At 39.0% G+C, this 17,460-nt stretch overlaps 1 protein-coding gene and 1 non-coding gene across 2 annotated transcripts in view; both read left to right on the top strand.

The window, feature by feature from the left end:
* ASH1L (ASH1 like histone lysine methyltransferase) overlaps window positions 1-17,460 on the top strand; it is a 118,514-nt gene that overhangs the window by 50,003 nt on the left and 51,051 nt on the right. The window contains exons 5-6 of the mRNA XM_008155687.3: window positions 382-1,123; window positions 13,750-13,929. Of these exons, the coding sequence (XP_008153909.2) occupies window positions 382-1,123; window positions 13,750-13,929 (922 nt within the window). The remainder of the gene's footprint in view (window positions 1-381; window positions 1,124-13,749; window positions 13,930-17,460) is intronic.
* LOC114227837 (U6 spliceosomal RNA) lies at window positions 11,648-11,754 on the top strand. Its single transcript, XR_003613938.1, has one exon. It is a non-coding gene; the product is annotated as a U6 spliceosomal RNA (small nuclear RNA).

The following is a 17,460-nucleotide window of genomic DNA, read 5'->3' as shown; positions in this document are numbered from 1 at the left end:
TATTTAAAGTTTAGGTCTTTATCCAAGATCCAAGATTGCTTTAACTGACAAGTCCTTTAATTAGACCTTCATTTTTGAAGAAATTAACTCTTATTTCTTTCTGCTCTTCATCTCAGAGAATGAGAATTGTTGTTTTTTTTAATCCACATATTATTAAGGAAATATGGGTCAATTTTGAATTTATTATGGTTACTGAAATGTACCCTATTCATGAAAGTATGCTGTCAACTGGCTATGAAAGACAAATGCGTATGTTATTATGATGTTTAATCTTGCTGTGAAAAATAGAGCAGTATTTCTTACCTTTTGTCCTATGTAAAAAGTTATTTAAATAACTAGCTGCGTTCAGTTTTTATCTGTGTGATTTGTCATCTTATTTAGTGAACGGAATTCCCTCTCGAAGTCCAAGATTGGTTTCTTCTGGGGATGACTCTGTGGATAGTCTTTTGCAGCGGATGGTACAACATGAGGACCAAGAGCCCCTGGAGAAACATATTGATGCTGAGGTTGCATCTGCCTCTGTGCCACCTTCCTGTAGTCCAGGCCATAGCCACAGCAAGGAGCGAACCATGGGAAAACCAGACGGCCTTCTAGTGCCTGCAGTCCCCAGTGACTCTTGCAGTAATAGCATCTCACTCCTTTCTGAAAAGTTGCCAAGCAGCTGTTCCCCTCATCATATTAAGAGAAGTATAGTGGAAGCTATGCAGCGCCAAGCTCGGAAAATGTGCAATTATGATAAAATCTTGGCCACCAAGAAAAACCTGGACCATGTCAATAAAATTTTAAAAGCCAAAAAACTTCAAAGACAAGCCAGGACAGGAAATAACTTTGTGAAACGCAGACCAGGTCGACCTCGGAAATGTCCCCTCCAGGCTGTGGTATCAATGCAAGCATTCCAGGCTACCCAGTTTGTCAGCCCAGAATTGAATGAAGATGAGGAAGGAACAGCACTACACCTTGGTCCTGATACGGTTACAGATGTCATTGAAGCTGTTGTTCAGAGTATAAACCTGAATTCAGAACATAAGAAGGGATTGAAGAGGAAAAGTTGGCTTTTGGAAGAACAGGCCAAGAAAAAGCAGAGGCCATTCCTAGAACAAGAAGAACAAGAGAATACTAAATGGTAATTCCTTGCTTATTAACATTTTTATTTGAGTAGAGGAAACTAGCTTTTATACATATGTAACATACCTATGCAGATGCATAAATCAGTTAATCATAAAACCTTTTATTATATACTAGAGGCCCAGTGCACAAAATTCTTGCACTGGTAGGGTCCCTAGCGGCTGTTGGCCAGGGCCTCCCTCCCTTCCCCGGGCCGGCCCAGCCCCCTGGTCGAACTCCCAGACAACTCCTTGTCCAGGGGACAATTTGCACAGTACGCTTTTATTATATAGGAAGACCTGTTCTTCTCTGTTCTATTTTAAAGTGTTCTTGTTTATGGCTATCCAAAATTATAAATGATTAAAAAGCAAAGGGGATGTAATAATCTAATTCAAGCCCCTCACTTTATAGATGAGGAAATCAAGGCCTAGAGAGATTATATATTTTATCCAGTATATAGCTATGTAAGTGGAATCATTTTTACTATCACACTATTTTACCTTTACTGTAGTCTAAATTTTCCATCCTATCAGATACATTTTCCTGCATGTTAGATTTATTTTCTTCATAGTTTCCTGTTTATATTTTTACTTTTTCTTTAAAGGTATAGAGTAGAAAATTAAAAATTACCAAAAAACCCCCAAACCATTAAATCCTTTTGTTATATCCAACCATTTATTTCCCTGAAGGTTGATTTTTTTAAAAATATATTTTTATTGAGAGAGACTCATTGATCAGGTATCTCCTGCATACCCCACACCAGGTATTGAGCCTGCAACCCAGGCATGTGCCCTGACCGGGAATTGAACCGTGAACTATAGGTTCATAGGCTGACACTCAAACTTTGAGCCACACTGGGAGGGTGGTTTATTCAATATTTTTAAATTAATCAGTACAATATTCACCATTTGCAAATGGCTTTAACTTTACTAAATACGTCATGCTCAAGCCCTAGCTGATTTGGCTCAGTGGATAGAGTGTAGGCCTATGGACTGAAGGGTCCCAGATTGGATTCCAGTCAAGAGCACATGCCCGGGTTGTGGACTCAATTTCCAGTAGGGGGTGTGCAGGAGCCAGCCAATCAATGCTTCAGCCTCATCATTGATGTTTTTATCTCTCTCTCTGCTTTCCTCTCTGAAATCAATAAAATATACATACATATTTTTAAATATTTAAAAAATAATTAAATAAAATACGTCATGCTCAGTCTCACATTACAACCCTGTTCACAGTTACAGAAATAAAAATTAAAAATGCTAGACACAAAATAAAGGGAAAAAAATTAAATAAATAAAAATGCTAGACTTGCCCTAACCAGTTTGGCTCAGTGGATAGAGCATCAGCCTGTGGACTGAAGGGTCCCAGGCTCAATTCCGGTCAAGGGCATGTACCTCAGTTGTGGGCACATCCCCAGTGGGGGGTGTGCAGGAGGCAGCTGATTGCTGTTTCTCTCTCATCAATGTTTCTAACTCTCTATCCCTCTCCCTTCCTCTCTGTAAAAAATCAATAAAATACATTTTTTTAAAAATGATAAACTTCATAAGTCTTTTAACACATATTGTCAAATTACATTCTTGAAAGCCACACCTGTTTATACTTTGACTAACATTACATAGTAATAGTTGTATACTGTTTACCCTTATCTACCCTGAAAATTACCAATTTTTAAAAATCTTTATCAATCTGATATAGGTGAAATACACTTCCTACTTGTTATTTATTTATGTTTCTTACCTATTTTTTCTATTTTTAAGTGCTCATACAGTAGAATATTAACTCTTCATGCTTGTTCTTTGACATTCGGTTTTCTTTATTTTTTTCTTGCCATACATCAATGAACAGTTAAAGTTTTTCAGCCTTTTTCTCTATCATCTGTCTTGGTGAATCCTATTTGTTGAGAGGTTTTTCATATCTCTATGCATACCTCTATAAAATAATATTTTTGTTTTTTCTAGAGAATGTGTGGGATTTAAATGTTTTTCATGAGTAATACATGCTTGTAAATAAATTGGTGAAACTAGAAATTTAGTAATTCAAAAGTTAAAATCCCTTTTTTACATGATCTCATTCCTCTCAAGCCTGTTCTTCACATGGGTAAAAGTGTTAAACAGTATATTGTGTATCCTTTAATACCTTTTTTATCCATTTATAAATATGTGCATGTGAAAAGCTGTTCAAACCCCTCACTTCACAGATGAGGAAATCAGGGCTCAGAGAGATTATGTTTTATGTAATTGGTAGCATACTATACTAAATTTTTTAAAAACTTTTTTTCTTTATGTATCTTGGAGATCTTGTCACTAGTCCATACGAATTACCCTATTCCATGCTAAGAAAAATATAATTTATTTAATTATTTTCCTTCAATAGATTATGTATTACTTTTTTACATGTAGTACCTTAAATCAGTTGAAACTTACTTTCATATAAGGTATGAATTAATGTTATATTTGTGGCCAGTCTTTTGTTTTATTTTGTTTTTCATTCTTTACTAGAGGCCCAGTGCACGAAATTTGTGCACAAGGGTGGTGGTCCCCTCAGCCCAGCCTGCACCCTCTCCAATCCGGGACCCCTCAGGGGATGTCCAACTGCCAGTTTAGGCCCAATTCCGGGGATCGGGCCTAAACCGGCAGACGCACATCCCTCTCAAATCCTGGACCACTGGCTCCTAATCACTCATCTGCCTGCCTCCCTGGTCGCCTCGAACTGCCCCCACCTGCTGACCTGATGACCCCTTACTGCCCCTCCCCCCCGCCGGCCTGGTTGCACCCAACTGCACCCCTCCCGACCTAATTGCCCCCAACTGCCTCCCCTGCCGGCCTGGTCGCCCCCAATTGCACCCAACTGCCGGCCTGGTCGCCCCTAACGTCCTCCCCCCCCCGGCGGCCTGGTCACCTCATACTGCCCCTCCTGCCAGCCTGGTCACCCCCAACTACCCCCCTGCCGACCTGGTTGCCCCTAACGTCCCCCCCACAGGCCTGGTCGTCCCACGCAGCCTGCTGTTCAGTCGTTTGGTTGTCCCTCACTAACCCCCTTGTTGGCCTACTCATAGGCAGCCATCTTGTGAGGGCATGAGGGTTAATTTGCATATTCTTTATTATATAGGATTGTTTAAAGTATTACATATGTCTTCTTTTCCCCCCATTGACCTCTCCCTAGCCTCCCCTACACACACACACCGCCACACATGCCCTCACCCCTCTAGTGTCTGTGTCCATTGGTTATGCTTATATGCATGCATACAAGTCCTTTGGTTGATCTCTTAGCCCCCTCTCCCCTGCCTCCCCTCTGAAGTTTGACGGTCTGTTCAATGCTTCTCTGTCTCTGGATCTATTTTTGTTCATCAGTTTATGTTGTTTATAATATTCCACAAATGAGTGAGATCATGTGATATTTATCTTTCTCTGACTGGCTTATTTTGCTTAGCATAATGCTCTCTATATCCATCCATGCTCTTGCGAATGGTAAGCATTCTTTCTTTTTTACAGCAGCGTAGTATTCCATTGTGTAGATGTACCACAGTTTTTGATCCACTCATCTGCTGATGGGCATTTAGGCTGTTTCCAAATCTTAGCTATTGCAAATTGTGCTTCTATGAACATAGGGGTGCATATATCCTTTCTGATTGGTGTTTCTGGTTCCTTGGAATATATTCCTGGAAGTAAGATTATTGAGTCAAATGGGAGTTCCATTTTTAATTTTTTGAGGAAACTCCATACTGTTTTCCACAGTGGCTGCACCAGTCTGCATTCCCACCAGCAGTGCATGAGGGTTCCTTTTTCTCCACATCCTCGCCAGAACTTGTCGTTCGTTGATTTGTTAGTGATAGCCATTCTGATGGCCACTCTTTATCAAGGTTGCAGATTTGTAAGTGTTGTAGGTAATTATACTTATATTCCCAGTGGATTTTTATGTTGTAGGTAATTATATTTATACTAGAGGCCCAGTGCATGAAAATTCATGCACTGGAGGGGAGTCCCTTAGCCCGGCCTGCCCTCTCTCACAGTCCAGGAGCCCTCAGTGGCGGGAGGCAACCCGGCGATCAGGGGAAGAGGACGCCTCATCACACCTCTGCTGCTGCCACTGCTGGCAGCGCAAGCCTCGGCCAGCCCTGGTTACCTGAGCCTCGGGTGGCCCTGGGCGGCTGGGGACTGAGGGGACTGGGGGTGGGCCTGGCCGTGCCACGCGCCTGCTGCCCTGGCAGGACTGAGGGGACTGGGCACCGCCATTTTGTGACTGTGGGCACCACCATCTTGAGGGCATGGCAGTCATTTAGCATATTCCCTCCTTATTGGCTGTGGGCACCGCCATCTTTGTGAGGGCGTGGTGGTCAGTTAGCATATTCCCTCTTTATTAGATAGGATTCTCAGTGGATTTAAAATATATATATATATCTTTATTGATTCAGAGAGGAAGGAAGAAGGAGAGAGAGATAGAAACATCAGTGATGGGAGAGAATCATTGATTGGCTGCCTCCTGCATGTCTTCCACTGGGGATTGAGCCTGCAACCCAGGCGTGTGCCCTTGACTGGATTCAAACCCAGGACCCTTCAGTCCTCAGGCCAACACTCTTATCCCCTGAGTCAAACCAGCTAGGCCCCCAGTGGATTTTAATAAAGTGTTTATTGTTTTGTTTTTTTGGAAAGGCAAAAGAAGGATTTAATTTTAAAAAACATTTGATGTTTTCAAATTTTTAATATATTTTGATTTCAGAGAGGAAGAGAGAGGGAGAGATAGAAACATCTGCCCTGACCGGTTTGGCTCAGTGGATAGAGCGTTGGCCTGCGGACCAAAGGGTTCCAGGTTCAATTCCAGTCAAAGGCATGTACCTTGGTTGCAGGCACATCCCCAGTAGGGGGTATGCAAGAGGCAGCTGATCGATGTTTCTAATTCTATCCTTCTCCCTTCCTCTCTGTAAAAAATCAATAAAATATATTTAAAAAAAAAGAAACATCAATGATGAGGGAGAATCATTGATCAGCTGCCTCTGCACACACACACACACACACACACACACACACACACACCCCATTGGGGATCGAGCCCTAAACCCAGACATGTGCCCTGACTGGGAATCGAACTGTGTCCTTTTGGTTCATGGGTTGATGCTCAACCACTAAGCCACACCGGCCAGGTAAGAGTTCTACCACACTCAAAAGAAAAATATTCAAGTCTGATTAATATACTTTAGACAATATTAGGGGAGTGAAAAAATATACAGAAAGTATATAAATGTAAAGTAATCAGCTTTGTGGTTCTTTTATTCATTGATTGATTTTAGTGGGAGAGAGAGAAAAATTTTGACTTGTTGTTCCACTTATTTTTGCACCCACTGGTCTTATACGTGCACTGGCCAGAAATCAAACCCACAACCTTGATATATCCGCTCGAAACTCTAACCACCTGAGCTACTCAGCCAGGGCAAGTCATCAGTTCTAAAAAATTTTTAGAAAGTTAACACCCAGCCTATCTAATAAAGAGGGAATATGCTAATTGACCTTCACGCTATCGCAATGATGGCGGTGCCTACAGCCAATAAGGAGTGAATGCGGCCAATAAGGAGGCAATATGCTAATTGACTGCCCTGCCCTCAAAGATGGCAGTGCCCACAGCTAATAAGGAGAGAATATGCTAATTGCCATGACTTCAAAGATGGCAGTGCCCACAGCCAATAAGGAGGAAATATGCTGCCCTGACAGATTTGGCTCAGTGGATAGAGCGGCGGCCTGCGACTCAAGAACCCAAGTTTGATTCTGGTCAAGGGCATGTACCTTGGTTGTGGGCACATCCCCAGTAGAGAATGTGCAGGAGGTAGCTGATAGATGTTTCTCTCTCATCGATGTTTCTAACTCTCTATCCCTTTTCCTTCCTCTCTGTAAAAAAATCAATCAAATATATTTTAAAAAAGGAATATGCTAATTGACTGCCACATCCTCAAAGATGGCGGCACCCACAGCCACAAGATATCGGCACCCAGTCCCCTCAGCCCCCCAGCCGTCCAGAGCCGGCCCGAGGCACAGGCAAGCAGGTAACCAGGGCCAGCCGAGGCTTGCGCTGCCGGCACTGGCAGCAGCAGAGGTGTGATGGGGCATCGCCTTCGTCTGATTCCCGGGTCGCCTCCCGCCCCTGAGGGCTCCTGTACTGTGAGAAGGGTCAGGCTGGGCTGAGGGACGCCCCGTCCAGTGCATGAATTTTCATGCACCGGGCCTCTAGAGTAGATATAAGATGGATGTCTATATAGATCATTGCTACCACTCTATGTTCCTTCGCAATCATAAACTGCTTCCTTACCAGTAACTATAATCAGTCTCCTAACTTTTAAGGTAACCACATCTTTATCTTATTTTATAACATTGAGGTATGTAACCATAGATAGTATAGTTTAGTTTCTCCTTCCTGAATGTCATTGAAATGGAATTTACAAGGCATATGCTTTTGTGTCTCACCTTATTTTGCTCTACATATACATGTTAAACCATCTTTATTGCTGCATGTTGCTGTAGTTACCTTTGTTTTGTTACTGTGTAGCAATCATTGTATGTAATACTAGAGGCCCGATGCACAAAATTCGTTCAAGGGGCTTGGCCCTCGCAGCCGCACAGCCCTGGTTTCCGTCTGGAAGGTCATTCGGCTATCCAGTCTAATTAGCATATTGCGCTTTTATTATTATAGACTAGGTCCAGTGCACAAATTCGTGCACCTTGAACTGTGGGCCGCGAGTCTGCAGTAGGCACAGGGACGGGTCTCGGCCACACCCCCGCCCTGCCCCTCCTGCTGCTGCTCCCCGGTCCCCTGTCTGCCGGCAGCCCCACTCCCGCTCCTCACACCTGCTGACGGCACAGAGCGATTGGGGCCCGCTCCATCAGTGGGTGTGAGCCGCGGCTGCTGCCCCGATCGCCCCTCAGGAGCAGGGGTGGTGGAGAAGCCCTCAGGAGCGATCAGGGCTGGCACCAAGCACCAGCAGCAGGTGTGAGTGGCAGCTCCGGCACTGGCTGCGGGTGCGAGCAGGGCGGGCGCCAGCAGCAGGTGCAAGCACCAGGCAGGATCGCAGTGCGCACAAAGCAAAGAATTTTCAGTAACCACCAGAGGCTCACCCCAATGACAGCGACCAGTGACCTGCCTTGGTATGGCGCCCCTGCTCACCTCCACCATCCCGCCACAGCCAATGCCCGCCATGTTTCGCATATGCCCCCTGGTGGTCAGTGCACTTCATAGCGATTGGTTGTTCGGTTGTTCCAGTTGTTCTGCCGTTCTTTCTATTTGCATATTAGACTTTTATTATATATAAGAGGATAGTTTTCCACTTTACTGTTGGGTTATTTCCAGTTTGAGGCTATTATCTAAAACTGCTGCTCTTAATATTACTCTAATGTCCACTTTCGGATTTGGGCACTAATTTCTCCAAGGTATATACTTAGGGATGGAATTAACTGAATAAAGTGATGGATGTGTCCCAAGACTTGATTTCAAGATATGGTATATTAAGATAGGATGGAACTGAGTGGGTAAGAGAAACAAATCCATTCATGTATGCAAGCTTGCTATATGACAGAGTTGACACAGTGGGGAAAAAAAAAATATTCAATACATTGTGTCCCAAAAGCTGGTATTGTGTAAGAATGGAAATGAAATTAGATTTTTGTCTTAAATGAAATTAGAAAAATTAATTACCAGTTGACTAAATACATAAATCTAAAAGCAAAACTTTAAACTTTTAAAGGCTAATATGGAAAGAGAAAAACTTCATGACCTCAGAAAGGATTTCATAAACAGGATATCAAAAGCAATAACAGTAACATACAGGTAAAAATTGATAAACTGGATTATATTATAACTAAGAATTTCTTTTCATCAAATAGCATGACAAACATATAAAGACTTGCTGCAAACTGGGAGAGGAAATTTATAACACATGTAATGTATACCTCTTTTGTATCCAGAATATATAACAAAAAATAATAGTTACAAATCAACCTATATAATCTAGCAATTCCCTTTTAGATAATTGGGGGAAAAAACAAACTCTTGCACAATAGGCACTAGAAAACACTTTGAAAACGTAGTAGCAAGATTGGTTATAATGTATAATAAAATAGAAATATCCCAAATTAACAGAAAAGGAAATAGTATATTAATTTTTACACAGTTGGAATGTGATATGATAGTAAAAATTCATGAATTACAGCTGCAATAATTACAGATGGGTCTTGGAAACATAATATTAAATGAAAGAAACAAATCCCTAAAAAAGATATAGTAGTTAATACTATTTTTATTTTTAAAAACAAAATAAAGGTATTATATTGGTGTAGGTAATTACATCATAAACCATCTATTAAAATGCCATACCTCTTCCTCTCTCTTTTCTTTCCTGAAAAATTTAGTCTTTAAGCCATTAGGTAGATGGCCTTCTGGGGTATGGCAAGGTGACCCTGAGCTGAGTTTTGGAGCCTTAAAAGAGTGAGGGAGTTGGGTGGGTGAGGGCCTGAGGGGGAAAGAGTATTGGTCCAGGCCCTAGAAAGTCAGCGCCTGAGTAGGATGAAAAGGGTGCTGTTATTTGTCTGTTTTTAAATGGATGATCTTATTGAGAGTGCCTACTTTGGAGAGTCAGGGACCAGCAAGGTTAGAAAGGTGTTTATCCCAGACCTCAATATAAATTTTTAAAATTCTGTGAGTGGGCATTTGTTTTTCTTATAAGCCGCCAAGGTGATTCTGATGTATATGATCTACAGGTGGTACTTGGAAAAAACATGGCCATTGGTGAATTTATATCTGTAGGAGATAAGCAGAAAAGTAGAAAAAAAAATTTTTATTGCAGGAGAAAGAAACATAAATAAGGCACAGAAGTAGAAGTGAATTGGGTCAGAACAGAAAATAAAATTATTAAGTAAATAAATAGTAAATAGATTATGTGATCAAGTAAGTTATGTAAGACTTGTTCAATATGTAGAAATCAATTCATGCAATCCAGTACATCAATAGGCTAACAAATAAAAATCTTATGATACTGTCAATAAATGTAGAAAATGAATTTCACAAAGTCATGATAAAAACTCTGAGCAATCTAGGAATAGAAAGAAACTACCTCAACTTAATAAAGACCATATATAAAACCTCATGGCTAACCTCAATGGTAAAAGACTGAAAGCTTCTCCCTAACATCAGGGATGAAGCAAGGTTGCCCACTTTTGCCACTTCAGTTCAACATAGTATTGAAATTCCTAACCAGAGCAATTAGGCAAGAAAAAGAAGTAAAAGGCATTTAAATTTTGAAGGAAAAGGTAAAATTAGGTCTGTTCCCAGAAGCCATGTCTTTTTTTTTATTTTTGTAATTCATGCAATCCAGTACATCAGTAGGCTAACAAATAAAAATCAATTCATGCAATCCAGTACATCAATAGGCTAACAAATTATGATGAAGTATTTGCAACTTTAACTTTATCCTTCACCCAAGGATATGTTTTATTTTATTTCATTTCATTTCATTTTTTTATTTTATTTTCTAGTGGCCCAGTGACAGATTCATGCACATTGAAAGGAAATTAATTAGAAGAACTATTTTAATATCGCTATTCGCCCTTTCTCTATAATAGAAGTGTCAGAGATGAAAGAAAATTAGTAAAATGTAGATGAAAATAATATAGAAATTTATTAATAAACAATAACAATATGATAAAACAACAAAGACATGATATAAAAATAACAAAAAACATGATATAAAAACATTGATAAAAAGAATGACTGATTGATTAAACTTATTCTAATATCTCCCTGTATACCACATTAAGAATAAAAACACTTTCAGAGTGCTTAACTAATTTCTCTTATGATGAAGTATTATATACTCGAGAGAAAGCAACATATAACTGACCATGTCTGAAAACGGGTTCATGTAGGAATATTTCTACTCTGTCTAGAGTTTGTCCTTGTGATTAATTATTAGTCATCGCAAATGCTGGCATCACGGGAAACTATCTTCGAATTAATTTAAATGGGAGGCCAGTGTCAGACGGGGACAAATCAATTCTTGGAATCAGAACAACTTCTCCTTCCACAGATCCTGTTAATACTTCAGCTTCAAGAAACATACGGGTGCGATTGGCACCAGTGAGAGCTTTATATGTATCACGCATGCACGAGTCAAAGTTTATTTTTAAATTGCCAGTGACTGTCTTATGTGCTGGCGGGACGTACGGTCAGTCACTTAGCCTTTTATATGTATAGATTTATTTACTTATTTTTAGGAAAGAGAAAGAGAGAGAAACATCGATTGGTTGCCTACCATATGTGCCCTGACTGGAAATCTAACCTGGAACCTTGCTACGTTCCAACCGAGTCACCCACCTAGGTCCCAGATGCCATGTCTTATATTTGGAAAATCCTAAGGATCACACACACACACACACACTCACACACATAAACATACACACAACATGTGTTCAAGCTTACTAAACTAAGTAAAGTTCAGAATGCAAAATCACCATACAAAAATCTATTGCATTTTTATAGACTCCTTTCCAAAGAGGAAATTAAAACAGTTCAAGTGCTCGCTTCGGCAGCATGTATACTAAAATTGGAACAATACAAAGAAGATTAGCATGGCCCCTGTGCAAAGATGACATGCAAATTTGTGAAGTGTTCTGTATTTTTTATTTTAAAGGGGGGAAAAAACAGTTCCATTTACAGTAACATAAAAGAAGAGTATAATAGTTAAGAATGAACTTACCCAGGAAGGCAAAAGACTTTAACTGAAAATTTACAAAACACTGTTGAACAAAGTTAAAGAAAGAAATAAATGGAAAGATAGCCTGTGTTCATGGGTTAGAAAATTTAATGTTTTTAAAATATCAGGACCATCTGCAGATTCAGTGCAATCCCTATCAAAATTCCAATGATGTATTTTGCAGGAATAGAAAAATCCATTCTAAAATTCATAAGGAATTTCAAGGGATCCCAAATAGCCAAAACAATATTGAAAAAGAATAAATTTGGAGGACTCCCACTTCAAGAGTTTTTTTTTCGTTTTCTCCCATTTTTGCACAGGCTGTGACCTTTATTATGATGTTGAATATAAGTGGTGAAACTAGGCATTTGCCTTGTCCTTGATATTAGGTAAATTGTATTGTCTTTCACTATTAAATACAAAGCAAAAAAGAAATCTAGGAAATTCCCTGCCATGTTATTGCTTTAGGTCCCACAGTCTCTAGGCAATCTGTTTGCTTATGTTTATTTGATATGAAATTTCCAGGATTTTTAATTGTACTTAGAGGAAGGATTGTTAGAAGTGTCTGTTCCATCTTTGCCTGGAACTGGAATCACCTTAATTTTTAAAGTTTTTTTCTATTTCTTTAGAATTTTTAATGAATTCAGAGGCATTTCCCCCCCCCCCTCCTTTTTAGCCCTATAGATGTTATTTCATTGCCTTCTGATTTGCATTGTTTCATACATGAAAGCTGCACTCATTCTTATTTTTGTACTCATGTATATATCATGTATTTTTTTCCTCTGGCCCCTTTTTATTTTCTTCAATAATTTTCAGCAAGTTTATTATGCTTTACTTGTTTTATTTGAGTTTATATTTCTTATGGTTTAGTGTCTTGGAACTTTGAGTTTATAATTTTTATCAAATTGGAAAAAATTTTGACCAGTACTTTAAAAAAAATTTTTTTTTCATTATGAAATTTTTTACTTTGTGAATATCACATTATTGTGTCTGGTTTTTGTTCTTTTCATAGTATTTAATTTATTTTGATAGGCAATTAAGTGACTTGTAGATCAACTTGGATTCTTTTGAAGATTGTTTTTAAGCTCTATTGGGGCCTGGCTTTAGTCCAGAGATAGTTAAGCCCTACAAAAATGGGTAATATTACCCTCTGGGATCACTATTGAATGTCCCTGGTATTGGGCAATGTCTTTCTACTCTGCCTAGTGAAATCTGAGTATCTACCATCATGTGTGAGCTCTGGGAATTATCCAGGTTATAGTACTCTGGTAGTTCTTTGACTAGCCTTATAGAATTTCACCCTGCACATGCACAACTTAGTATTCAGCAGTATACTAAAGGAGATCCATACACAGATTTATAGAGTTATTTTTCTCTGTAACTTTTTTCACTTTAATATTCTGCCCCATGATTTCCAGCTACCTCAGCCTCTCAATACTCTGACCGCTCTCTTTTCAACTGGTTCTACTTCCTCTACCAAAGTTCTCATAAAGGGAAAGTGGTTATAGGACCTCTCTCTCTCTCTCTCTCTCTCTCTCTCTCTCTCTCTCTCTCTCTCTCTCTCTTTCTCTCTCTCCCCTCCCTGTCTTTCTCTCTTCCTCCCTCTCTCCCTCTCATTTTTTATTTTGTTTATTATATGTGAGTGTTTCCAATTTTTCTCAGGGATCACAGTGCTGCACTAACTGTTTTCTGATGTCTAATGGTTGTTTCATAAACATTATCCAGGTTTATAGTACTTTACTTTATTTCTATTAGTTTCTGTCAGGAGAACAAGTGTGATATCTATTATTCCAGCATGGCCAGATGAGAAAGACTCCATATCTCCTTTTTTAAATTGCTGTTATGTTTTTTTTTTAAATAAAAAATCATTTGTAGGAAAATATTTTTTCACCATAAAATTATCTTTAAACTTCTTTTTATAGCTTTACTGAAGCAGCAGTTGAGATTCCCAGTCCTCCTGAAACCCCAGCCAAACCTCTTGAACCTGAAAGCACCTTGCAACCCGTGCTTTCTCTCATCCCAAGAGAAAAGAAGGTCCCACGTCCCCCAAAGAAGAAGTATCAGAAAGCAGGGCTGTATTCTGATGTTTACAAAACTACAGAGTAAGTAATAGTATCTATCAGCTGACATCCTTTAAAGATCTTTTATTCTTCCATGTTTAAAAAACACTTTGACAGTCATAAAGGACAATACAAATGTAAAATACACAAATGTGAATCTCATCACAAACACCTAAATATTCACTGTAATACCACCACACTATGTTGTTCGGGGCTAATATATCTTCTCTGATCTTTCCCTGCTCTCTGTCTTTCCAGATGACATTTCTATAGTTTGGATTCTAATGGTGTTTGGGTTTTTTGGTTAATTAAAAATAATGGCATTGTGCATGTACCTAAAATAATCTTGATGATTATTCTACATTCATTCCTCATTGGTTGAATGTTTTCTATGTTCTAAGTACTCTGTAAAATATACCTTACTTAAAAAAACTTCATATTTCCTTGGGAAAATATAGCATGATAAGCAGTCTAATTGAGAAGTTTTAAAGCCCCTAAAGGGATATCAACTAACTGTATCATTGAATAAGAAGTGTTTTTATAGCACTGGCCAGATAGCTCTATTGGTTCGAGTGTCGTCCCGATACGCAGTTTGCGGGTCTGATCTCCATTCAGGGCACATACAAGAATCAACCAATGAATACATAAATAAGTGGAACAACAAATGTCTCTCTCTCTCTCTCTCTCTCTCTCTCTCTCTCTCTCTCTCTCTCTCTCTCTCTTTCTTTCTCCCCCCCCTCCCTTTCTCTCCTTTCCTCTTGCTCTAAAGTCAATAAAATTTTTAAAAAATAGAATATAGTTGGGTTAGAGATTCAATAGTAGTTTCCAAGGTGGAGAAGGGTATTTCATTTAGAGAGAATAAAATGTGCAAAGACAACATTAGGTTGTAAAGATTTTTCATGTATTACAACTCAGAAGTTATGTTTTTAAAATGCAGTGGGTGTTGTGGAAAATGAGCATTGCTTCCCAGAATCCAAGCTGATCTACAAGTAACTGCCTACCAAAATGAATTGAATACTGAGAAACCACAAAACCATAGACTTTACTGACTGATATTTATTTATCCCATTAAGCTACAGGAAATTTTAAAATGATATTTTTAGGAAAGGAAGTGAAAATGCAAGTTTGTATTTTAAGATAATTCTGGCAACAGAGTAGAAAGTGAATTGAATGAGAGTTAATAATGGCAGAAACTACTATCCATCAAAAGGTCATGAGGGTCTGAATTTAGGCAAGAAAGTGTGAAATTGAAAGATGAGAGTTTAGATTTTAGAAATACATTTAACTTGTGGTTTGAGTGATCAGTATGTAAATTACAGCACTTTATTTTGCATTGAAAAGATTTTTCATTAACTCACCACTGAAGTAGATAGCACATGAACTCTATTCCTTCTTGGTCATAAAAATGTTTTATTAAGCTTAGTTTCAGCTTCCAATAATAGGAAATCTTCAAATAACCAAGACTTAAATGATAGACATTTATTTTCCTCTCATTTAAAAGAAGTTGTGAAGTACACAGGTCAAGGTTAATATGGTATCTTCATGGTGTCTTTAGGAAACTACACTCCTATTTTTCTTTCTTCCATTTTAGCACCAGGCTTGCATTCCTATGGTTACTTCTTGTCCTCTTATTTCAATATAGCTGTTAGAGTCCAGTCATAAGGTCTTCATAAGAGAGCAGAAAAAGAGAAAAGGGAGTAAAAATCATGTACGTTTTTTGTAAGGAAACTCCCCCTCAAATATGCTGAATATGCCCCCTCTCAAAATTCTTATACTGAATCCCTAATCCCCATTGTGTTGGTATTTGACAGTTAAGGCCTTTGGGAAGTAATTAGGTCATGCAGGTGGCGTTCTCCTGAATAAGATTATTATTGTTATAAGAAGAGACAATGAGCCGAAACCGGTTTGGCTCAGTGGATAGAGCGTCAGCCTGCGGACTGAAGGGTCCCAGGTTCAATTCCGGTCAAGGGCACGTACCTTGGTTGCGGGCACATCCGCGGTAGGGGGTGTGCAGGAGGCAGCTGGTCGATGTTTCTCTCTCATTGATGTTTCTAGCTCTCTATCCCTCTCCCTTCCTCTCTGTAAAAAGTAAATAAAATATTTTTTTTTAAAAAAAGAAGAGCAATGAGAGAGAGAATTTTTCTCTGCTATGTGAGAATACAACAAGAAGGCAGTATCTGCAAACTAGGAAGAGGGCTCTCACCAAAACCCAACCCTGATCTTGGACTTGCCAGCCTCCAGAAAAGTGAGAAATAAATGTTCGTTGTTTAAGCCACCTAATCTGTGGTGATTTGTTATAGCCCAAAATGACTAAGAAAGGAAAATTCAAAACCTAATTTGTAGCCACTGGCCAGAACATAGTCATGTAACCACACTTCAGCCTCAAGGAAGGCTGGGAAATAATGGTCATTATTCTATACTAGAGGCCCGGTGCATGGATTCATACACCAGTGGAGTCCCTCGGCCTGGCCTGCGGGGATCGGGCTATAACCGACTCTCCGACATCCCCCAAGGGGTCCCGGATTTTTTAACCACTGAGAGGGCGGTTCTCGGGTGACGCACCCCGAAATAGGGCTCCCTCCTCTCTGGTTTTGGGTGCATCACCCAAGAACTGCAACTGCCAAGTCACCACAGCTCAGCAGCTCCTGTGTTGGGCGTCTGCCCCCTGGTGGTCAGTGTGCATCTTAGCTACCAGTTGGATGGTCACTTAGGCTTTTTTATATATATATATATAGATAGTAATATGTGAAAAAAAATTAGCATTCTGTCACTACAGATGAGAAAATAGTAATGCATTTTGGGAAGATCTAATACAGTTATCATTTTAAAGCAATATTTTTTCTGAATGGAGAAAGCAAAAATATATTTATCAAGTTTTTGCTAAAAAAAATATGATTCAAGTTTTCTGTTTTTTCTTATGTGCTTTTTCTGAATTAAACCCTAAAAATGAGAGAAGAATAATAAAATCAGACTGTCCATCCAAAGGTCAATATCATCAACTACATTAGTATATTTTTTTGCCTTTTTAAAAAAATTAAATATTTTATTTTTCAGTTGATACGAATCAACCAGGGAATACATAAATAAGTGTAACAACAAATCTCTCTTTCTGTAGTATTATATTAGTTTCAGGTATACAACCCAGTGGTTAGACATTTATATAATCATGTAGTTGAAATTAGGATTCACTCTTGGTGTTGTACATTCTATAGGTTTTGATAAATGTATGACATGAATTCACCACTGGAGTATCATGCAGAATAGTTTTACTGTCCTAAAAATCCTGTGCTCTGCCAGTTTGTTTTTTGGTCCACAAAATGTTACAAGTAAATTGCAAGATTACTTTTTTTTTCAATTACAGTTTACTTTCATTATTCTGTATTAGTTTCAGAGATACAGTCCAGTGGTTAGACAGTCTTGTACTTTACATGGTCCCCCGATATTTCAAGTACTCACCTGACCCCATGTATAGTTATTACAATATTATTGACTATATTCCTTATGCTGTACTTTATATGCCCGAGACTATTTTGTGATTACCAGTTTGTATTTCTTAATCCCTTCACCTTTTTT

The sequence above is a fragment of the Eptesicus fuscus genome, chromosome 22 (assembly GCF_027574615.1).
Source record: "Eptesicus fuscus isolate TK198812 chromosome 22, DD_ASM_mEF_20220401, whole genome shotgun sequence".
NCBI lineage: Eukaryota > Metazoa > Chordata > Mammalia > Chiroptera > Vespertilionidae > Eptesicus > Eptesicus fuscus.
The sequence above is the reverse complement of the archived record's forward strand: the minus strand, read 5'-3'. Positions and strand labels throughout refer to the sequence as shown.